The 24,573-nt window shown below is 35.8% G+C and overlaps 1 protein-coding gene across 1 annotated transcript in view; it reads right to left on the reverse strand.

The window, feature by feature from the left end:
- The window catches only part of NPHP3 (nephrocystin 3), a 48,866-nt gene that overhangs the window by 12,215 nt on the left and 12,078 nt on the right, over window positions 1–24,573 (reverse strand). The window contains exons 8-19 of the mRNA XM_065876764.1: window positions 23,077–23,151; window positions 21,588–21,761; window positions 19,541–19,644; window positions 18,449–18,563; window positions 18,049–18,192; window positions 17,429–17,526; window positions 16,280–16,382; window positions 15,771–15,853; window positions 14,113–14,251; window positions 11,549–11,713; window positions 4,844–4,938; window positions 4,154–4,276 (exon numbers count right to left, since the gene is read on the reverse strand). Of these exons, the coding sequence (XP_065732836.1) occupies window positions 4,154–4,276; window positions 4,844–4,938; window positions 11,549–11,713; window positions 14,113–14,251; window positions 15,771–15,853; window positions 16,280–16,382; window positions 17,429–17,526; window positions 18,049–18,192; window positions 18,449–18,563; window positions 19,541–19,644; window positions 21,588–21,761; window positions 23,077–23,151 (1,418 nt within the window). The remainder of the gene's footprint in view (window positions 1–4,153; window positions 4,277–4,843; window positions 4,939–11,548; window positions 11,714–14,112; window positions 14,252–15,770; window positions 15,854–16,279; window positions 16,383–17,428; window positions 17,527–18,048; window positions 18,193–18,448; window positions 18,564–19,540; window positions 19,645–21,587; window positions 21,762–23,076; window positions 23,152–24,573) is intronic.

A 24,573-nucleotide genomic window follows, 5' to 3' on the forward strand; every position in this document is an offset into this window, starting at 1 on the left:
AATAACGAGGTGATCACTGAAGAAATAAAGAGGAAATAAAAAAATACCTAGAAACAGATGACAATGGAGACACGACGACCCAAAATCTATGGGATGCAGCAAAAGCAGTTCTAAGAGGGAAGTTTATAGCAATACAATCCTACCTTAAGAAACAGGGAACATCTCGAATAAACAACCTAACCTTGCACCTAAAGCAATTAGAGAAAAAAGAACAAAAATACCCCAAAGTTAGCAGAAGGAAAGAAATCATAAAAATCAGAACAGAAATAAATGAAAAAGAAATGAAGGAAATGATAGCAAAGATCAAGAAAACTCAAAGCTGGTTCTTTGAGAAGATAAAATTGATAAACCATTAGGCAGACTCATCAAGAAAAAAAAGGGAGAAGACTCAAATCAACAGAATTAGAAATGAAAAAGGAGAAGTAACAATTGACACTGCAGAAATAAAAAAGATCATGAGAGATTACTACAAGCAATTCTATGCCAATAAAGTGGACAGCCTGGAAGAAATGGACAAATTCTTAGAAATGCACAAACTGCCAAGACTGAATCAGGAAGAAATAGAAAATATGAACAGACCAATCACAAGCACTGAAATTGAAACTGTGATTAAAAATCTTCCAACAAACAAAAGCCCAGGACCAGATGGCTTCACAGGCAAATTCTATCAAACATTTAGAGAAGAGCTAATACCTATCCTTCTCAAACTCTTCCAAAATATAGCAGAGGGAGGAACACTCCCAAACTCATTCTACGAGGCCACCATCACCTTGATACCAAAACCAGGCAAGGATGTCACAAAGAAAGAAAACTACAGGCAAATATCACTGATGAACATAGATGCAAAAATCCTCAACAAAATACTAGCAAACAGAATCCAACAGCACATTAAAAGGATCATACACCATGATCAAGTGGGGTTTATTCCAGGAATGCAAGGATTTTTCACTATATGCAAATCAATCAATGTGATACACCATATTAACAAATTGAAGGAGAAAAACCATATGATCACCTCAATAGATGCAGAGAAAGCTTTCGACAAAATTCAACACTCATTTATGATGAAAACCCTGCAGAAAGTAGGCATAGAGGGAACTTTCCTCAACATAATAAAGGCCATATATGACAAGCCCACAGCCAACATCGTCTTCAATGGTGATAAACTGAAAGCATTTCCACTAAGATCAGGAACAAGACAAGGTTGCCCACTCTCACCACTCTTATTCAACATAGTTTTGGAAGTTTTAGCCACAGCAATCAGAGAAGAAAAGGAAATAAAACGAATCCAAATCGGAAAAGAAGCAGTAAAGCTGTCACTGTTTTCAGATGACATGACACTATACATAGAGAATCCTAAAGATGCTACCAGAAAACTACTAGAGCTAATCAATGAATTTGGTAAAGTAGCAGAATACAAAATTAATGCACAGAAATCTCTTACATTCCTATACACTAATGATGAAAAATGTGAAAGTGAAAGCAAGAAAACACTCCCATTTACCACTGCAACAAAAAGAATAAAATATCTAGGGATGAACCTACCTAAGGAGACAAAAGACCTGTATGGAGAAAATTATAAGACACTGATGAAAGAAATTAAAGATGATACAAATAGATGGAGAGATATACCATGTTCTTGGATTGGAAGAATCAACATTGTGAAAATGACTCTACTACCCAAAGCAATCTACAGATTCAATGCAATCCCTATCAAACTACCACTGGCATTTTTCACAGAACTAGAACAAAAAATTTCGCAATTTGTATGGAAACACAAAAGACCCCGAATAGCCAAAGCAATCTTGAGAACGAAAAATGGAGCTGGAGGAATCAGGCTCCCTGACTTCAGACTATACTACAAAGCTACAGTAATCAGCACAGTATGGTACTGGCATAAAAATGGAAAGACAGATCAATGGAACAGGATAGAAAGCCCAGAGATAAACCCACACACATATGGTCACCTTATCTTTGATAAAGGAGGCAGGAAGGTACAGTGGAGAAAGGACAGCCTCTTCAATAAGTGGTGCTGGGAAAACTGGACAGGTACATGTAAAAGTATAAGATTAGATCACTCCCTAACACCATACACAAAAATAAGCTCAAAATGGATTAAAGACCTAAATGTAAGGCCAGAAACTATCAAATTCTTAGAGGAAAACATAGTCAGAACACTCTGTGACATAAATCACAGCAAGATCCTTTTTGACCACCTCCTAGAGAAATGGAAATAAAAACAAAACTAAACAAATGGGACCTAATGAAACTTCAAAGCTTTTGCACAGCAAAGGAAACCATAAACAAGACCAAAAGACAACCCTGAGAATGGGAGAAAATATTTGCCAATAAAGCAACTGACAAAGGATTAATCTCCAAAATTTACAAGCAGCTCATGCGGCTCAGTAACAAAAAAACAAACAAACCAATCCGAAAATGGGCAGAAGACCTAAATAGACATTTCTCCAAAGAAGATATACAGACTGCCAATAAACACATGAAAGAATGCTCAACATCATTAATCATTAGAGAAATGCAAATCAAAACTACAATGAGATATCATCTCATACCGGTCAGAATGGCTATCATCAAAAAATCTAGAAACAATAAGTGCTGGAGAGGGTTTGGAGAAAAGGGAATACTCTTGCACTGCTGGTGGGAATGTGAATTTGTATAGCCACTATGGAGAACATTATGGAGGTTCCTTAAAAAACTACAAATAGAGCTACCATATGACCCAGCAATCCCACTACTGGGTATATACCCTGAGAAAACCATAATTCAAAAAGAGTCATGTACCAAAATGTTCATTGCAGCTCTATTTACAATACCCAGGAGATGGAAACAACCTAAGTGTCCATCATCAGATGAATGGATAAAGAAGAAGTGGCACATACATACAATGGAATATTACTCAGCCATATAAAGAAACGAAATTAAGCTATTTATAATGAGGTGGATGGACCTAGAGTCTGTCATACAGAGTGAAGTAAGTCAGAAAGAGAAAGACAAATACCGTATGCTAATACATATATATGGAATTTAAGGGAAAAAAATGTCATGAAGAACCTAGGGGTAAGACAGGACTAAAGAGACAGACCTACTAGAGAATGGACTTGAGGATATGGGGAGGGGGAAGGGTAAGCTGTAACAAAGTGAGAGAGTGGTATGGACGTATATACACTACCAAACGTAAAACAGATAGCTAGTGGGAAGCAGCTGCATAGCACAGGGAGATCAGCTCGGTGCTTTGTGACCACCTAGAGGGGTGGGATAGGGAGGGTGGGAGGGAGGGAGACGCTCAAGAGGGAAGAGATATGGGAACATATGTATAACTGATTCACTTTGTTATAAAGCAGAAACTGACACACCATTTTAAACCAATTATACTCCAATAAAGATGTAAATAAAATAAAAGAAAATAAATAAATTATGAGAAGTGAGTAAATTTCTAGGTGAGACAGAAAAACACCCTCGTAGGGCTTAGAGATCAGAAGGTTGTCTCAGAAAAAGGTGGTTCTGTCAGAGGCAAATTCAAACACACCAAGAGAGACAATAAGACAGTTACGAAGGACTTCCCTGGTCGTCCAGTGGTTAAGACTCAGTGCTTCCACCGCAGTGGGCAAGGGTTCAATCGCTAGTCGGGGAAATAAGATCTCACATGCCATAGGGCACAGCCAAAAAGACAAAATAAAAATTAAAAAAAAAAAAAGACATTTATGAAAAAGGGTAATCCTTTCTTTAAATTCTGACACTAGTCAGATTCTCTGTAGAGCCCAGAGTCTGTTTTGAAGGCTATACTTTGAAATATCTGAATATCGTGAGAGGCAGACATCATGAACCGCCTCTCTGGGTGGTCTGGATTTAAACCTGCTTCAGTGAAAGATTAAGATACAAAGCTATCTCAAGAGTATTCCAGGTCTGATTTTATGAAAACTGCAATACTCTATCTTTCTTGTTTACCTCTTGGAAAAGGTAGATGTTGTGGCAATTTGCAAATTGTATTAAAATTTCTCCCACACCGTTTTATACTTCAGTTACCACTGAAACTGGACTAATTTTTAAATGAAGAATGCCATTTTTCTTTGTTACACTGAACAACTGTTTAAATCTGTTTTTCTGGGAAAAGGTGTCCTACAAATAAGTTTCTTACCTTTTATAGAGGTTTTGAGACACAAAGAGGTTAAGAAGGCAATCGTGCAGCTTCTGTTTACTTCCCTGCTGCTGGAATAGCCAAGGCAGTTCATCTGCACTCCTCCAAGTCACTCGGTCCTGACTATTAGAAGAGAAGGGACAACATTCAATAATTGCTACAATTAGATCACTTTAAAAGGCTACAGACAAATGCTAAAGGAGGAGAGAGACATTTGAGGTATATCTCTGACTCTGAGTATAATCTAATGCTGAGAAAGCTTGGTCAAAATCAGAAACTTGACCAATCTAACTATGAAAACAAAGTGATATTCAGGACCACTGACCAAACTCTAAAGTTTATTTTCCTAAAATTGAACTATTAAAAAAAACATAAATAGACACAAATATACACACACAGGTATAAACAGACACACACATATTTTTAAACTGTTTAACTAGAATAAAATAAAAATAATAAAATGATCCTGCATTGATACCACTTAAGTTTAAATCTTCAGCATAATATTAAAAGACTTACTTACATAATCATCTTTTGTTCTTTTGGCATTAACAGAATAGGAGAGGACTTAACCTTTTAAAATAATAAGGAAATTTTTATACATTAAGTTACACAAGAAAGAGAAATAAGGACACAGAGGTAGAGCGTGTTGCAGAAGCTACAGAAAAACAACATGGACATTTATAATACCTTAGCTGCATGGTGAAATAGTTGGTTAGCTTTTGCCTATATGAAGAAATAATGGTGGGACCTTCCATGTACTCTAGTCTCACTGTTTCCCAAGCCTATGGAGAAAAAGAAAAAACATTACAGTCTATTTTCTGTAAGTCACTGTACAATCTAACAATGAATTTGTAAAAAGAAATTTATAATTATTTCAATTTTATAGTTGTATAATAGAAAGAGCATTAGAATACTTTAAAATTTGGTATATATTTATGTGATAAACTGACATGAGAATTCCTGTAAGAACTCAAAATATAATTCAATTCAAACTTCTGGTGAACACATTAAAAATCTGAAATGTGTTTTGCAAAAGTACTAAAAAGAGCAAATTATATTTAAGTGATATACAATAAAGGAGAAAGATAAGCCTGTGAAATTACAAACATTCCACACCTGCATATATAACACAGCATACTCAAGTGAAAGACTTCATTTACATTTGTTTACATGTATAAATCAACCATGGCATTGCAGATGATAAGAATTATATTGGTATCTCTGTGGTATCTGTTGTGATTTCTCCTATTTCTTGTTTCATTTGGGTCTTCTCTCTTTTCTTCTTGGTGACTCTGGCCAGAGGTTTGCCAATGTTTTAAATTTATTTATTTAGTTTTATTTTTGGCTGCATTGGGTGTTTGTTGCTGCACACGGGCTTTCTCTAGTTGTGGTGAGTGGGGGCTACTCTTCGTGGCAGTGTGTGGGCTTCTCATTGCAGTGCCTTCTCTTGTTGCAGAGCACGGGTTCTAGGTGCACAGGCTTCAGTAGTTGTGGCGTGCGGGCTCAGTAGTTGTGGCTCATGGGCTCTAGAGTGAAGGCTCAGTCACTGTGGCACAGGGGCTTAGTTGCTCTGCGGCATGTGGGATCTCCCCAGACCAGGGCTTGAACCTGTGTCCCCTGCATTGGCAGGTGGATTCTTAACCACTGTGCCACCAGGGAAGTCCCGAGGTTTGTCAATTTTGTTTACCCTTTCAAAGAACCAGTTCTTGATATTATTGATTTTTTTCAATCTCGATTTTATTTATTTCCTCTCTGATCTTTATTATCTCCTTCCTTCTGCTGACTTTAGGTTTTGTTTGTTCTATTTCTAATTCTTTTATGTGGTGGGTTAGGCTGTTTATTTGAGATTTTTCTTATCTCTATGAACTTCCCTCTAAGAACTGCTTTTGCTGCATCCCATAGATTTTGTATGGTTGTGTTTTCATTGTCATTTGCCTCAAGGTATTTTTAAATTTCTTCTTTGATTTCACCATTGACCCACTGGTTTTTCAGTAGTATGTTGCTTAGTCTCCATGTAATTGTTTTTTTTCTCATTTATTTTTCTGTGGTTGATTTCTAGTTTCATGACATTTGTGGTCAGAAAAGATGCTTGAAATAATTTCTATACTTTTAAATTTGTTGAGACTTGTTTTGTGCCCTTGTATGTGGTCAATCCTAGAGAATGTTCCATGTGCACTTGAAAAGAATGTGTATTCTGCTTTATTTGGGATGTAATGTCTTGAAAATATCAATTAAGTCTAACTGTTCTATTGAATCATTTAGGATCTCTGTTGCCTTATTGATTTTCTGTCTCAAAGATCTGTCCATTGATGTGAGTAGGGTATTAAAATCTCCAACCATTATTGTATTCCCATCAATTTCTCCTGTTATGTCTATTAGTATTTATTTTATGTATTTGGGTGCTCCTATATTGGGTGCATATATGTTGATGAGTGTAATATCCTCTCCTTGTATTGATCCTTATATCATTATATAGTGTCCTTCTTTATCTTTCTTTATAGCCTTTGTTTTAAAGTCTATTTTGTCTGATATGAGTATTGCAACCCCACTTTCTTGTCATTTCCATTTGCATGAAATATCTTTTTCCATCCCCTCATTTTCAATCTATATGTGTCCTTTGCCCTAAAATGGGTCTCTTGTAGGCAGCATATTGTCAGCTCTTGTTTTTTTCTCCAATCTGCCACTGTGTCTTTTGACTGGAGCATCTAGTCCATTGACAGCTGAGGTAATTATTGATAGATATGTATTTATTGCCATTTTAAACCTTGTTTTCCCATTGATTTTATATTTCTTCTTTGTCCCTTTCTTTTTCTTTTTGTTTTTCCTTTCATGGTTTGATGATTTTCTTTTGTATTATGCTTACGTTCTCTTCTTTTTGGTTTTTGTGAGTCTATTGTAATTTTTTGATTTATGGTTACCCTGTTTTTCAAGTATGTTAACACCTTCCTATATCTACTTGCCTTACACTGGTAGTTACATAGGCTTAAACATATTCTAGAAAAAAAAATCTACATTTTCTTATGCTCTTCTCCCATGTTTTATGATTTTGATGTTCTTTTTTACATCTTCACGTTTGTCCTTTTGTTGTTTGTTGTGGTTCATGTGTGATTCTGTGAATCACCACTCTCACAGAAATTGTTCTTTTTAATCTGTGTACTGGCTTATTTAAGTGATTTACTTTCCAATTGTGGTTTTCTCTTCCCTAGAGTCTTACTTCTTTTCTATTTAGATAAGATCTTTCAATATTTCCTTTAGTATAGGTTTAGTTTTTGCTTGTCTGAAAAATTTTTATCTCTCCTTCTATTCTAAATGATAATCTTGGTGGGTGGAATTTCCTAGGTTGCAGGTTTTTCCCTTTCAGAACTTTGAATATATCTTGTCACTCCCTTCTGGCTTGCAACACTCCTGTAGAGAAATCAGCTGATAGCCTTATGGGGGTTGCCTTGTAATCAACTCTTTGTTTTTCTCTTGCTGCCTTTAGAATCATCTCTTTATGTTTAACTTTTGCCATTTTTAGTATAATATGTCTTGGTGTAGGTCTGTTTGGGTTTATCTTGTTTGGGACCCTCTGTGCTTCCTGAACCTGGATATCTGTTTCCTTCTTTAGGTTTGGGAAGTTTTCAGCCATAATTTCTTCAAATACATTTTCAATCCCCTTTTCTCTTTCTTCTACTTCTGGGATCCCTATTATGCATAGATTGGCATGCTTTATATTATCCCATAGGTCTCTTATATTGCTTTCATTTTTTTTTTCATTTGTCTTTCTGTCTGCTGTTCTGATAGGGTGATTTCCATTAGTCTATCTTCCAGATCATTTATTCATTCTTCTGCATTATTCATTCTGCTATTCATTGTCTTAAGCTCAGTTTTCATTTCAGCAAGTGAATTTTCTAATCTTTCTTGGCTCTTCCTTATAGTTTCTAGTTCCTTTTTACAGTAATCTGTATTTCTATCAATAGTCCTTCTTAATTCCTTCAGTATTTTCATTATCTCTTTTTTGAACTCAGTGTCTATTAGACTGAAGAGGTCTGTTTGTTCTTTAAGAGGAATTCTCTTGATCTTTTAATTGGGAGTGGTTCCTCTGATTCATTTTACTTATATTTCTCTTGCTCTATGAGTTTAGGAGAAACAATTGTCTACTGTGGTCTTGGAGGGCTATTTTTACATGGCAGCATCCCTGAGTAGGCTGTGTGGGTTTAATATTTTTTGGTTCAAGGCTATAAGAGAATACTATGAACAATTACATGCCAACAAATTCAACAACCTAGAAGAAATGGACAACTTTCTAGAAACATACAACCCATTAAAACTGAATCAAGAAGAAATAGGTAACTTGAACAGACTGATAACTAGAAGTGAAATAGAATCTGTAATTTAAAAACTCCCTACAAACAAAAGTCCTGGGTCAGATGGCTTCACAGGGGAATTCTACTGAATGTACAAGGAAGAACTTATACCAATCCTTCTCAAACTCTTCTCAAAGACAGAAGAGGAAGGAACACTCCTAAAAACACTCTGTGAAGCCACCATCACCCTGATACGAAAACCAGACAAAGACACTACTAAAATAGAAAATTACAGGTCAATATCTTTGATGAATATAGATGCAAAAATTCTCAACAAAAATGTTAACAAACTGAATCCAACAACACATAAAAAAGATCATACACCACAATCAAGTTGGATTCATCCCAGGGTCACAAGGATGGTTCAACATACGCAAATCAATCAATATGATACACCACATCAGCAAAAGAAAAGACAAACATCACATGATCATCTTAATAGATGCAGAAAAAGCGTTTGAGAAAATTCAATATCCAATCATGATAAAAACTCTTACCAAAGTGGGTACAGAGGGAACATATTTCAACATAATAAAAGTTATTTATGACAAACCAATAGCCAATATAATACTCAATGGTGAAAAGATAAAAGCTTTCCCGCTAAAATCTGGAAGAAGACAAGGGTGACCACTCTCACCACTTCTCTTCAACATAGTATTGGAAGTCCTAGCCACAGAAGTCAGACAAGAAAAAAAGTAAAAGTATTCAAATTGGTAGGGAAGAGTTAAAATTGTCATTATATGCAGATGACATGATACTATATATAGAAAACCTTAAAGACTCCACACAAAAACTATTAGAACTGATGAACAAATTCAGTAAGGTAGCAGGATACAAGATTAACATACAGAAATCCATTGCATTTCTATATACTAATAATGAAACATCAGAAAGGGAATGTAAAAAAACAAACAAAACAATCCCTTTTAAAATCACATCCAAAAAAAAAAATATGGAGGAATAAACCTGACCCAGGAGGTGAAAGACTTTTATGCTGAGAACTACAAAACATTAATAAAGGAAACTGAAGATGATTCAAAGAAATAGAAAGATATCCCATGCTCTTGGATTGGAAGAATTAATATTGTTAAAATGGCCATACTACCAAAAGCAATCTACAGATTTAATGTGATCCTAGTCAAATTACCCATGACATTTTTCAAAGAACTAGAACAAGTAATCCTAAAATGTATATGGAACCATAAAAGACCCAGAATTGCCAAAGCAATTCTTAGGAAAAAGAACAAACCCTCCCAGACATCAGAGAACACTACAAAGCTATAGCAATCAAAAACATGGTATTGGCACAAAAACAGACATATGGATCATTGGAACAGAATAGAGAGCCCAGAAATAAACCCAGACACCCACTGTCAATTAATCTTCAACAAAGGAGGCAAGAACATACAATGGGGAAAAGACAGTCTCTTCAGCAAGTTGTGTTGTAAAAGTTGGACAGCCACATGTAAGTCAGTGAAGTTAGAACACACCCTCACACCATACACAAAAATAAACTCAAAATGGCTTAAAGATTTAAATATAAAAGACATGATACCATAAAACTCCTGGAAGAGAACATAGGCAAGACATTCTCTGACATAAATCGTACCAATGTTTTCTTAAGTCAGTCTCCCAAGGCAATAGAAATAAAAGCAAAAATAAACAAACAGGACCTAATCAAACTTACAAGCTTCTGTACAGCAAAGAAAACCATAAAAAAACCAAAAAGACAACCTATAGACTGGGAGAAAATATTTGCCAATGATGCGACCAACAAGGGCTTAATTTCCAAAATATACAAACAGCTCATACAACTCAATAAAAAAAAAGCAACAGAATCAAAAAATGGGTGGAAGACCTAAATAGACATTTCTCCAAAGAAGACATACAGATAGCCAATAGGCACGTGAAATTATCTCATCATCGTTAATTATGAGAGAAATGCAAATCAAACTACAATGAGGTACCACCGCACATGAGTTAGATGGCCGTCATTAAAAAGTCTACAAATAACAAATGCTGGAGAGGGTGTAGAGAAAAGGGAACCCTCCTACACTGTTGGTGAGAATGTAAGTTGGTGCAGCTACTATAGAAAACAGTATGGAGGTTCCTTAAAAAACTAAAAATAGAATTGTCATATGATCCAGCAATCTCACTCCTAGGCATATTTCTAGACAAAACTATAATTCAAAAAGATATATGCACCCCTATGTTCACAATAGCACTATTTACAATAGCCAAGACATGGAAAAAATCTAAATGTCCATTGACAGATGGACATTCATGAAAAAGAATGAAATAATGCCATTTGCAGAATGGATGGACCTAGTGATTATCATACTAAGTGAAGTAAGTCAGAAAGAGAAAGACAAATACTGTATGTGGAATCTAAAATATGACAAAAATGAACATATCTGTGAAACAGAAACAGATTCACAGACACAGAAAACAGATTTATGGTTTCCAAAGGGAAGGGTGGGGGGAGAGGGAAGGATCGGGAGTTTGATATCAGCAGATGCAAACTAGAATATGGAAAAAAAAAGTTATATTAGTCATTATTTACTACGTGCTAGACATCATGTCTAGGACCTTACCAGGATCAATTAATTATTTACCACCTCAATTAATTATCTTTACAACCCATGAGGTAAGCTGCAAACATCTGCCCAAGGCTCAGAGAACTTGCCCAAGTTACATTAAGCTGTGAAGAGCTGGGCTGTGTATTGAGGCAGAGTGACTTACAGAGCCCAAGTTCTTAAAACATATATAATATACCAGCAATTCAATGAAATATAAAATTGAAAAAACTACCTTTTAAAGTAATAGCCATTTCACAAAGGTATTTACTTCATAAGAATAATATTAGCCAAATTTGGTATCTAACCTAAAATCACTGGAAAAAATTTTTGTAATGCCAAATTTGAGATTTCAATTTTGTCTTGTAATTGAAATATTTAAAATGATGTGGTATTATATAGCATAATACATATGCGATGATATGTGGACATTTCAATAAGTGAAAAAACCTTATTAAGATAATATTTACCTGTAGATGTTGAAACTTGAGCAAACCACAACCATAAGTCAACAAACACATTTTGTGTAAACTGTGAATAAGGGAGGTCAAGACAGCCCAGGATAACTCAGGATAGAATTCCATCAATTCTGATTCACTCACACCATTGTGACTAACATTTACAAGGCAGAGAATCTAGGGAGAAAAAAGAATTAACAATGATTATAAAGCACTTCTATTAGTAACTAACAGCCATTATTTCCACAATTCTTTTAAACTTATTAACTTATTTGAATTTATCATTCAAGTGATTTAATAAACTAAGAAACAGATTTCTTAAAATGAAACACACTTTCCAAAAGGCACTAATAAGATAGTGTACATATAAAGTCTAGCACACCAAAGATAACACACATATAGAAAAAGTTTAGTGAAAATTAAAACTGCAGGAAATGTATTATTAAAACTAACGACAGAGTTCTGATTCTGAGAAGATGGTGGAAGAAAACAGTCCTCCTACTACAAATGCCTGTTAATGTCACATAACACGTAACAAAACATTTCCAAAAGCACAACTGAACCTGCAGAAAAGAAAGGGAAATCCCCCAAGTATCCCAAATAAATAGGAAACTGAAAATTAGAGGGCTAAGTGCTGGAGCTGCTGTCCCTGGGTGAAGTGAGGAGAGAGGATAAGCAACAGTCTCGTAACTTAGCTTGGGTTTTCACACCCACAGTCAGGATGGAAGGGGAGCCTTTAAGCTCTGTGAAGCAAATGAGCTGGAACTATGATAGAATGCTTGCCAACACAGGGACCTTTCAAAGGCTGTCCCCTTAGTGATGGAGTGCCTGAGGGAAACAGCGAACAGACAGAAGACTGTGGGCTTAGAGGCAGAATGAAAAGTCAAACCCAGGGGAACCCCCAACCTGAGAAATAGACATAAAAATGGATCCAGGTTAAAACTATAAGAGTTCTGCAAGGTTGCTAGTAAATTTCCAAAAACTAAATTGAATAACCAGAAACAAACAATTTTAAAATGTTATTTTAACTATAAAGTCCTTAGAAACAAATTTTAACAAAAGATGTTTAAGACTTTTATGGGGAAGAAGATAAAATGTTATTGATAATCATCATTCAAGAAGATGACTAAATAAATGGAGAGCTATTTAGCTTTCCATGAAGGAGAAGACTTATATGATAATTTCCCCCAACTTAGCCTCTAAATCCAATGCAACTACAATTAAAATTGCATATTGACAGGAATAAAGACACAGACCTACTAGAGAATGGACTTGACGATATGGGGAGGGGGAAGGGTAAGCTGTGACAAAGCGAGAGAGTGGCATGGACATATATACACTACCAGACGTAAAACAGATAGCTAGTGGGAAGCAGCCGCATAGCACAGGGAGATCAGCTTGGTGCTTTGTGATCACCTAGAGGGATGAGATAGGGAGGGTGGGAGGGAGGGAGATGTAAGAGGGAAGAGATATGGAAACATATGTATATGTATAACTGATTCACTTTGTTATAAAGCAGAAACTAACACACCATTGTAAAGCAATTATACTCCAATAAAGATGTAAAAAAAAAATTGCATATTGAGTTTCCATGGCACTTTGCTGAGCCAATTCTAAAAATACATGTGGGAAATTAGCCAAGACAACTGTGGAAAATATTAAGAGGGGGTTTGCCTAACCAAAGTTCTAATAGTTAAGACAGTGGTATTGACAAGGAATAGTAAATTGGAACAGAAGAGCCTAGAAACAGACTCTTGTTTATATGTGAGCTTGATATTTGACAGATGGCATTCCAAATCAGTAGAAAAGATGTATTAAGTACAATGAACAATTAACTAGCTGTATTTTAAAAGATTGAGAAGTAGGTTCCTGGGAATTCCCTGCCGTGGCCCAGGTTCAATCCTTGGTCAGGGAATTAAGATCCCACAAGTCATGTAGCTAAAAAAAAAAAAAAAAAAAAGAAGTAGATTCCTTCCTCACACAATAAATAAAAATATATCATATGAGTTAAGGACTCACACATGAAGAACAAAATTATAAAATATTTTGAAGGGAAAAAAATATAAGAATACTTTTATGATAGCAAAGGATTAAAAAAAAATGAGATACAACAGGCATAAGCCATGAAAGAAACTGTTGATAAATCTGACTTCATTAAAATAAAACTTTGTATAATTACACCATAAAGTTAAAAGACAAGAACAGGAAAAAGACACTGATTTGCAAACTCTATAACAAAGGATTTGTATTCAATATGTAGAACATTTAAAAACTCCTAACAGATCAACAAGAAAAAGTCAACTCTGTTAAAAAATGGGTAAAGGACTTGAACAAGCAATTCACCTAAGAGGAAACAAGAATAACCAAGAAGCATGAAAAGATGAAAAATCTCCATGATAATCAGGAAAATGCAAATTCCCTGAGATATCACTTCTGGCCACAGCACACTATGGTAGTGGGTATAGTATATGCTCGAATCATATTTAGCATTACACGGATTTACTGTTTACTTCAATTCACACACAAATACAAACAAGGCAAAATAATCTTCACTTTATAAGTTTACTACACTTTACCTGTTTCATTAGCTCTTTATCCATATCATTTGTCATGGACTCCTGGATAGATCGAAGAACAAGTCTATATAATGAAACAGTATCTTGACACTGGAAACACTGAAGAAGGATTTTATCTAAATTGCCTGCTCTCCCAGCACTGTTGGAATTGAGAACAGATTTAATTTCTTACAGTCTGCCAACATCTGCGAAAAATTTGGGGTAAATAAAAACAGTGCTCTATTTTAACTCTGTTTTGTACTGTTTAACTGATAACAACAGGAATTCAATAAAACATGGCACAGGAAAACATTAGTTTTATGGGGCTGCTAGAGTCATCACAGTTATTTTAGTGTATTACCATTTAATTCAATTCAATAAACATATGCTGGGACTTAGCTATGTATCAAGTAATTACTATACATTATGGAACATAAAAATGAGTAAGACATGGTTCTTATCACCTAGAGGCATGCTGCCTACATACAGGAAGCAGGAAAATAATTATAAATAAGTATTATTAGTTAGCCATGCAAATTAAATTAAAAAAAATAGAACCAGAATTTGGAAAACATCAGGCTAAAGAAAATCAGTAAATGGGGTTTGTTTTAAAATATTACACAATATTTACCAGTAGTTTCCTTTTTAAATACAAAGATATGCAAAGAATAGGGAAAAAACAAAAAAAAGGTTCCATAGTCCCTCTTAAAAGAGATAATTTCAATAACTATTATGAAAGGCATGACTCTTGAACTGTACTTATGCAAGCCACTGATGTTCACAGATGTACCGCCACAACTCTGGGGACAGCAAAAATATCAAATATCATGGACAATTCAAAGTTTCAGAAGATTTTTTTCGTTTCAAATTTGGTGCTTCAGGTGAGAATGTGGAATTAAGAGACAAGAGTACTAGATTTAATGTCTAGAATATGATTTGTGCTAGGATTACAACCTACTGTAATGAATACCAAAGCAAGTGTTGATCTTTTTACCTCTGGTTGCGAACAGACAGAGTAGGTGAGGCTGTACTGAAGAAGAAGTAAAAGTAGTAAAACTCTCTACTGCTTATCTAAAGGCAAATTATGAATGGATTTCTAAAATAGAAGACCAATTGTAAGATGAATGGCTTATCAGGACGTGGGAACAGAGACAATTAAAAATTCCTACCTACATACCTACCTACTGATAGTGAAAGACACCTGAAATAACATTTTTATGCCTTAATTGTCTCCTCACTTTCTCAAAGCTAGGGGCCTCAAGGAGGCGACAATGAGCACTTCTGGGTGGGCCCCAAATTGAGGGCAAAGATGGCCTTCTTTTGCAGTTGTCTCCTCACTTTCTCAAAGCTAGGGGCCTCAAGGAAGCAACAATGAGCACTCCTGGGTGGGCCCCAAATTGAGGCCAAAGATGGCCTTCTTTTGCAACCTCCAGTCAGGAGAAGGTTATTGTGATGAAAACCAGACAGATATATCCAACAAGTTCGGATATTCAAGGACTAGCAGCAATCTTCAGTCATAAGTCACATTCTCATGGTTGTTAGTATCACTGTTAGAATAAACAGAATCTTAGTGGCCCAAGAGATTGTCATAATGATCAGTTTTCAGTTTCACACGGTGAAGAAGCGTTCTGCAGCAAACACAAACATGCTGAAGATGACATAAAATAACCACCACTTACCACGCAATCATTTTGCCGAAAAGAGTGACATAAAGGGCATTGCAGGTTGTAGCAGAACGACAGTGTCGTTCTAGCTTCTTCTCCTGCACCAGTTTACCAAAAAACAAAACAGAAATACAAAACCACCCTGGAATTAAGCGGTCTTTACAACCAAGCCATCAACAAATATCCCTGCAGAAATAACACGGTTCCTGCCACCTCATCAGCGGCATCACTGCCGTGTGGTAGGTACTGGACCACAGATGCCGTCAACATGCAAATGCTATTTTGCTTTTAAAATACTGCTTAATATAATACAGTAAACCTTAAGAGCAAAGTCTTTTTTATTGCTTCTTCTATATCTGTTATTAGTTTAAGAGTAAATGCATTTAAGAAAGTAATTATTACTAAGTTCCAATTTTCCTTAGAACCATATAGAGTACTAAATTGAATTTTAAGTCTCATATAAGGTGTTTTTAAAAGGAAAGCTATAGAGAGTAAAAGAAAGCAGCAAAATTAAAAATACTTACCTGCTCTTTACTCAGTTTAATGTCTACAGAGTGGCATTCTGCGATTATAATAGATTTTGCATCTTTAGGATTTAAAGGGTCAAGATGAAGTGTAGGCCACAACCTTTTATTTAAAGAAAAGAAAAATGAAATTCTCTTTTAATAATACAGCAAAGCTGTAATCTACCCAAAAGACTAGTCAAAGTCCATTACAAGAATTAACTTTTTATACTGCCTTCATAAAATAAACAAAATTAATCTCTGTTAATCATATTAATAGTATTTCATTTTTTAGCAATTAATCACAACAAACACTGTTATAAATAGCTTATACACGAAGTGTATAACATTTCCAGTTCTATACCATCAGTAAAACAACACAGGTATTAGTGCCTGTGAGGAATAGTGTCAGACAGTCTTCGTCCACAGATTACTTGTAATCCAATTAGAATTTACACCCTACAACATCCATTCTCAATGGGGAGGTGAAAATTGTTTGTTGGGGAGGGGAAATCTTACTCTTTTTATGCATAAAGCACAAATATACACACATATCTATTTATATTCATGAATTGATATATGATATATGTATGGTATTAACACTTCTTGGTAGGAAGAAAATCACTAACGGGCTCCTAGGGTGGGGAGGCAATAATAGGTCAAGAAACACTGCCTTACAGAACTCAACCACTGCAGTCCTTTTTGAGGACTGTTAAGGTGAGCTTACATTTCAGGACCACAGGTCTCTGGTCTATTTTTCCTAGCCCGGCCTTCCCCGTTTTCCTCACCCATAAATTTAACTGCCTACTAGACATCACCAATTGGAGCTACAATCGGCAACTCAAACAGACCATGTCCAAAGACAAAAGTCATGACCTTTGCTCCACAAACCTGCCCATCCTTTGTGTTTCCCATCTCAGTTCATGGAACCACAGTTTACTTAATTTCTCAAGCCAGAAACCTGGGAGCTATCCTAGCTTTCTTTCTCACATCTCTGATCTAACCTCCCACCAAATCCTATAGATTGCATCCTTTTCTTGAATTTGTCCACTTCTCCCCATCCTCACTGACATCATATGAAAAATATGAGAAATACACATATCAAAAACCTTTCTTTGTTTATACTTTAAAAAGTTCATGTAATCTGAAAGAATTAAATTTAGCACTTACCTCCATGCTGGAGGGCATGTTTCCACATTCACAGAAACAATTACTCTTACATTCACTGGCAGTGGATCTATCAGCCATTTCATGTGTTTTTCAACTTGCTTAAAAATATAAAAACAAAATTCCATCTATTAATTCAAAATATTTCAAAAGCAACCCAATAACAGCTCCCCAAGTAAAATGAAATTCTCATTAAATTTCTCATTATTATTAAGGATAAAATCTTATTTTTTGGATGATTTATCTCAGAATATTAGAAGAACAAGTGGCAAAACACTACTATCACTGATCTGAATTCTGGGCATGTAAGGAAATGTCAAGGCCCTAAAACCATGTCAAAATGAACAATATTTGCTAATTGTGAAAATACAGTTGGTCCTTCCCAATAAGATACTAACATCTACTGGCATATATATATATATATATATATATATATATATACTGGCATATATATATATGTATATATTTTATCCACATGCTTCCTCTCTAGAAATTAAGCAGAAATAAAAGAAACAACATCAACATTTTCTTCTCACAAACATATGATTTAAATGTTTGCTATAGTCACTACAAATTTTTGTCTCTTTCTGAGTATATCAACAGGTTAAAAAGTGAAAACATACCTGAATTTGATCTATAGAATCAATAATGATGATGATGCTGCCTTGATGACGGGCAGAGAGTTTTTCCAGCCAATGTGGAAATTCTTCCAGAAGCTTAGCAGGATCCAATGTCAGAGCAGATACTGACCAAGAATGCTGCATCAACTACAAGGTAAGAACACATGCAAATTAAAGTAGCTACACTGTATCACAACTGGTGAGAAGTATTTCTGTCTCTGCATTTTAAACCAAAATTGTCACCAAAAGGACCCAACTGCATTGAGTATAATTTTTAACCTTATGCAAAACCAAAACAAATGTGTAATACTGAAAATTGGTTTATCATCAGGTACTCAGGCCTGACAACTTCTGAATCTAAATAAAATTTCTGATAACTCCAAAAGATGGTGTACTTTTCTACCTTTAGAGTCAGTCGTTTAATAATCAAGGAAGACTCTGAGCTGGTTGACATGGGCCTCCCCACAAAATGAGAAAGAATTAGTGTGTTAGGGGAATTCTTCTGTTGTAACTGGATCCTGAAAGAAAAAGACCTTTTATAAGACTGATGAAGCTCCTTTACGGTCAACAAAAAAAGAATTCACAATGCATTAAGCATCAAATGCTACCTGTTAGTAATTACATGGTCAGTCAATTTTGAATTAATACGGGAAATTTCCATTTTTACACCACTTTTAGATTCTTTTAAATAAACCATTAAAAATTATAGCTTCATTTTAATTACAAATTGGTGTTACTAACGTAAACCAAAACACTATACATTTGAGGTTAAAGTATTAGTAAAATGAGCATTAACCTTTAATTACAAGTATGCTATTAAAGGAAAAAGGAAGTTTCTTTGTTAAGTACAAAAGTAGTATTTCCAAACATAACTCTGAATAACAGGGCAATAAAAAGGAAACAACATACACCAACTCCTCAATGTAAATAATAACTATAAGTGAAAGGAAATGGTCTTACCACTTGTTTTTCAATAATATGATGAACTAAAATAAAACTAAGAGTTTATTAGCTTATATGAACCTTAGTCCATAATTTGAAGAACTAGTTTGCATTCATAGTAAAGATTATCCTTTATTTTGATATTCTTTATGATTTATTCCACTCTAAATAGTCAGTCTTTGTCTTGTTTCAAATATTTAAAATCCCAATGAAACTTTTAAGATGAAGCCAGTAATTGAAAATAAAGGCACATGCCCTCTATAATTCACCTAACTCCATGCCACAGTGACCACTCCCTTAGCTCTGACCTACATAATTTATGTACACAATCACAAATGCTCACATTTCCTATTCCTTTCTCATTCTGTATCTTCTCTCTAACTTTCAAATTGTATATATCTCAGGGCATGAGTCTGTTATATTACTCCTTTTGCTTTTTTAATGTTCAGTACAGGCCCTGCAGCAAGGTAGACATTCAATAATTCATTTTGTTGAACGAGCTCAGTAATTCAAATGATGACAACGTTAACAATTTAATTGCACTGAATCATACCACTTTGATAAAAGAAGGGACTTTCCAGAGCCTGGTCCTCCAGATACAAGAAGGGGTGGAATTGGTGCTGGTGCTGCCACTAGATCATTAAGGCGCTGGTAATACTAGAAATAAAAATGAATTTAAATTGTGAAGAACATGCCTCTTAGAATACGAAATAGAGTCAATTTCTGATTATCCTCTGAAATCAGTGGAGAAAAGCTGCATGAAAAAATGAAATCTACTTTTAATCAATAGCACCCTCATAACTGCTTATTTTTATGGCTGGTTAAATATGTCCAAAGTAGTAAACTAAGAATGGGCCCCAATTTCTCCTACCATAGTATTAATGGATGAGGGGCAACCTTTCAGATCTCCACGGGGCTTTGCACCATTCAGATGTCCTGCAGAATGCTGCAGAGAGACTACTGCATTACCCCAAGTTCCTGAACCATGGAAAGTACCACAGGTGGCCTTGAGGGCACCAGCAGGCACCCTACATCTCATGGTCAGAAGAACACCTGTCTAGAAGAACACCTGTCCTGTCTCAGTTTCTAGAGAAACAAGAGAGGGTCTTGTCTGGGGCCTTGGAGTCTCCCAACATGCTACTGAGAACCAAGCTAGGACACCTGAGATCTTTCTGAAACTGCATGTGTTCCATGCAAAGCCTGAGAACTCCTATTTCCTAGGCTTTCCCCAGATAGGAAAACCTCGTTCAGAGCTGAAAAGGACATGCTCAGAAAACTGAAATATCTCAGTCGTTATAAAGGAGTTTCCAAAGTCATCTTGGGGGTTAGGATGTTTATTAAGTGTACCAGTGGTCTAAATGATAGCTGATAAGGAATCAAAAGAATGTGTAATACATAAGTAGTTTATGCGAGCTTTAGGGTAGCAGAAATTTCCAGCAACTACAATAAATAATTACTTGGTATAGTTTTTCAATCAATTTTTCTGTTTGTCATATCATATTCCCCAGGAATTCAAATATTTCTCATAGAAATGATACTTCTCAAGAAGAAAAGGGCTTAATTGATTTATGACCTTGTAAATCCTAACAATTTAGTTCGTGGTCCCAACTAAAGCCCATTTATAGACCCATGTTTCCCACATTAAGACCCCTTGCCATAGAAGAAAGCATAGGATTTGGAGCCAGAAGACCTAGGTTAAAATCTCACATCTGCAATCTACACCCTGTATGCTCTTAGGCAAACTATAATCTGGACCTTAGGTCCTTCATTTATATAATAAAATAGTGATAGCAATGCCTCTCTTATAAAATGACAACAATTTAACATTTACCATATGCCAGGTACTGTGCCAAGTGCTTTATGTGCATGACCTGATTTAGTCCCCCAAACAACCATGTGAGATAGGTGTTATTAATTATCCTCATTTTACAGACAAGAAAGTCAAAGTTTAGAGCTAAGTAACTTGATCAAAATCCATAGTGAGGAAATGGTGGAACCAGGACATAAACACTGACAGTCTAAATTATGAAAGTCATTAAAAATCCTATAAAAATACAGCTGTTAGTGACAGCTACTGTAATATTCTTCAAGATATTAGTTCTTATATTAATTTTTAAATATTATTAAGTATTTTTGAACTTGAACACAGATTCTTTGTGCACTTCTAGTTTTGTTTATTTGCTTAGATATTTAAGGATGCTGAAGGACTGACCTGCCTACTGCATTAACTACTCTGCTTTGTTTTCTGAATGATTGATATTTTGATTCCTCCAAGAATTGGAACAATAGAGAGCCTTCCTATTTTTATCAAGTTTCCTAGGTATCCTAAACTTGGTCTGGTGAATTGCAAATGGTAGCATAATAAACATGTAGTTGATAAATCCTAATCTGAAACTAAACATGTTTGATATTCATATTTGAATCTCACACATCTTTCACATGATACGAACCTAAGCACATGTCTCAACATGGATAATTAAGCCATGAGGGTAGATACTAACACAATCCTTAACCTTGACTATAATTAGGTGAAACCACAATTATGATACAGCCTTTAAGCAGTAACTGATCTTTGTTGGAACAATACTCCAAATGCTTACTTTCTCAAATCCCAACTCATGGGCTGAATTTGAAGCCTGCTGAAAAGCTTCCATTTGCTCTTGTTCATCATGTATGTCCCACAGAACATCACCAAAATCATCTTCTTCTGGAATAGAGTCTTCACTGCCCAAATCCTTAGTTTCCAGGTCTGTAGTTTCAAAGCCCAGGATGTCCTGAACACCAAGAGCAAGCACACAAAAGCAAACAAAGGAAGTGAAGACCTTGTACAGTATTGTCAGCACACAGGCCTAAGGTGGCCCTCACCTACCTCGGAGGGCAAGCCCAAACCTATGGCCTTTGTATGGTACCTCCAGGGATCAATTTATAACTATAAAAATAAGTAATAGTTTAAAAATAAAGAAGTAAAGAGATATTAAAATAATAAAAACAAACACCACTCTCATTCATTAAAAAAAAAGTTAGAGGGAATCTGGTTTCTGAAAAATGTTACACAATATCTTTGGTTATATCTGGCTGGTGAACAATTTTAAAGACCGTGCTAATGTCTAAGAAATATGCTGCTTTACATTTTTACAAGCATTTAATTACAAAGATGGGGTTTCTTGATATCAAATATCTCTGCTATGATGTCTAGTCTTTATATTAATCACTGAAAATATGTTATCCTACAAATGGTAAAGTTGGTCAATATGTCCATTTTCACTTACTGCCATTTACTCTGTTCAATTCATCTTATTTTGGGGCTCACTCTTTTTCTCTGATAACAAATCTGCATACTTGTAACACAAGTTAATTTACAAAAGTAATTTAATCCCTTACTTCTCAAATAGGGTCCCTGGTACTCTGAGGGAGGGGCCAGCAGGTAAGGATAAACACAAGCTAAACATCTGGTGCCCATTTTACTTGAAGATAGGGAATTATTTTTCTTTTTCTTATCATTATTAGAATTTTTGCTGATACATAATTTTAAATGATTTTTAATATTAAAAAAGGACAGGTAAACATCAAGCAGAATATATAATTCACATAAAGTTTCAAGATAATACTGAGACATCATAGAAACTTTCAGTTTGAGACACCTCTGTGATCCATGGTCTCAGACACCTAGAGGTGTGTTTTCACCCCTCTCTATTGCTAGGGGGATAATGTGGTAGAAAAATTCAAGATAGATTTTTCTAATATACAAAAACTCAAGGTGCACACAGAATCTAAGGAGACTCTCTGTTGAATAGGGTGAACATTATCCCTCATATACTTCCTTTTTACCTACCACTTTTGTAATCCATTTTATACTTAACGGATATTAAAACATCAAATCGTTTGCGAGACAACTGACAGATACAGATACATGGTACTGGGAATAACACAATAATACCACCAGATGGACTCTTGCCAGAAAAGAGGGCACTTTACCCCGGTATTGTTTTCAAAAAAAACCAAACACGTGATTTTCTCTGGAAAACCCAATTTTACTGAAATCACTCTTAAGATATTTGAGCAGAAATCTTACAGGGAATGCACATTTACCTGTTTAATAATCTTTTCTACATAAATATAGGTTTTATAGACTCCTTCTGCAGGATCTCCTGAGTGATCAATGATCTGGGGGGAAAAAAAGAAGTTTAACAACAAGAAAAAAACAAGACTAACAGGAGGAGGAGGTGGCGGTAAACACTTTTAGAGTGCTTATATGTTAGAAACTGTTCTATGTACTTTGCATATATTAGCTCATTTACCCTCACAACCCTATGAGGGAGGCACTGTTATTCTCTCCATTTCATAGAAGAGGAAACTGAGGCAAGTTAAAAAACTCGTCTAAGGTCACACAAGGGATTTAGTGTGAACAATGTTGCAAATAAAACAAAAAATATGCTTTCTGTTTTGCTTATGTGTCCATCTGAGAAAGTGACTGGAGTTGGTGATACCAAAACTCTGTCCAGAACCTGGTGTCACCACTGAAAGTCCACTTTGGTCTGGATGATGCACACACCTGCCCATTTTGACATGTGACAGCAGGAACCTGTTAAGGAAACAGATAGGTGGGATGGTGTGTGCTGGGGCCCTGGTAGCAGCGTCTGCGACCCCACGGTGCATAGTGAGGCCATGGAGCCTCTGTCCCTGCCAGCACTTGGATGCAAACAGAAGTAAACTTTATCATGTGGAGCAGAGAGTGTGGAAAATGTTCCTAAGTTTGGCTTGATTCTTTTCAGCTCACAGCCTTGGGGGAAATAGTTTTTATTTTTTTCTTCTTGTCCTATAACCTGAACACATAGGTTCATATAAAAGCCCTCCCTGAATAGTGCTTGCTTTCTGCCTGTTTGTTTCGGAAGGGTAACCAGGGTAACATGAGGAAATATGGAAGGGTTGGGGTCCCAGGTTGTAGTGGTCAGAGGGAACCAACCTTTCATTCGTAGGAGACAATGGGACCCCTTCTGCTTTCCCCTGTGGGCTGGGGCCTGGCACACAGTAGGTGCTCAACAAATCTGTGGGTTACTTATGGAATGGTACAGAGGAGTGGTGGGGGAGGAGCCATGTGCCAAGGCGGAGGGAAGCTCCACGACCTTCACTTGGGGGACAGGTCGGGGAGCTGGTACAGAGGACAAGGCAATCCCCCCACCGCCGCCCCAACTGTCACTCTCAGTTCCTCCCCTGCTTGGCTGGGGGGCTTGGCCCAGGGTGAAAGGAATGGTCTTTTTTCAAGAAAATTCCAATGGCTGAATTCTCACACTTCTGCTTCAGGTAAGAACTTGTGGATACCTTGCTAATCAATTCACCTTTGTGGGTATGAACATTCCAAAGCTGGGAAAAGCCCAACACCAGCCTTTATTGTTTTAATCACTCTGCTGAGTGTCCCTTCTCTTGATGTCCTGAATAAAGGTCATGTTTTTTTTTGTAAACACACAGACACATACATACACACGTACACATGTGTACACACACGTATGCATGCCAACACATTGACACACACACATGAGTTAAACAGCTACTTTAATTTCATCTTATGTATCTCTGTACCATTCAATA

This window comes from Phocoena phocoena, chromosome 4 (genome assembly GCF_963924675.1).
Source record: "Phocoena phocoena chromosome 4, mPhoPho1.1, whole genome shotgun sequence".
In the NCBI taxonomy this organism is placed as follows: domain Eukaryota; kingdom Metazoa; phylum Chordata; class Mammalia; order Artiodactyla; family Phocoenidae; genus Phocoena; species Phocoena phocoena.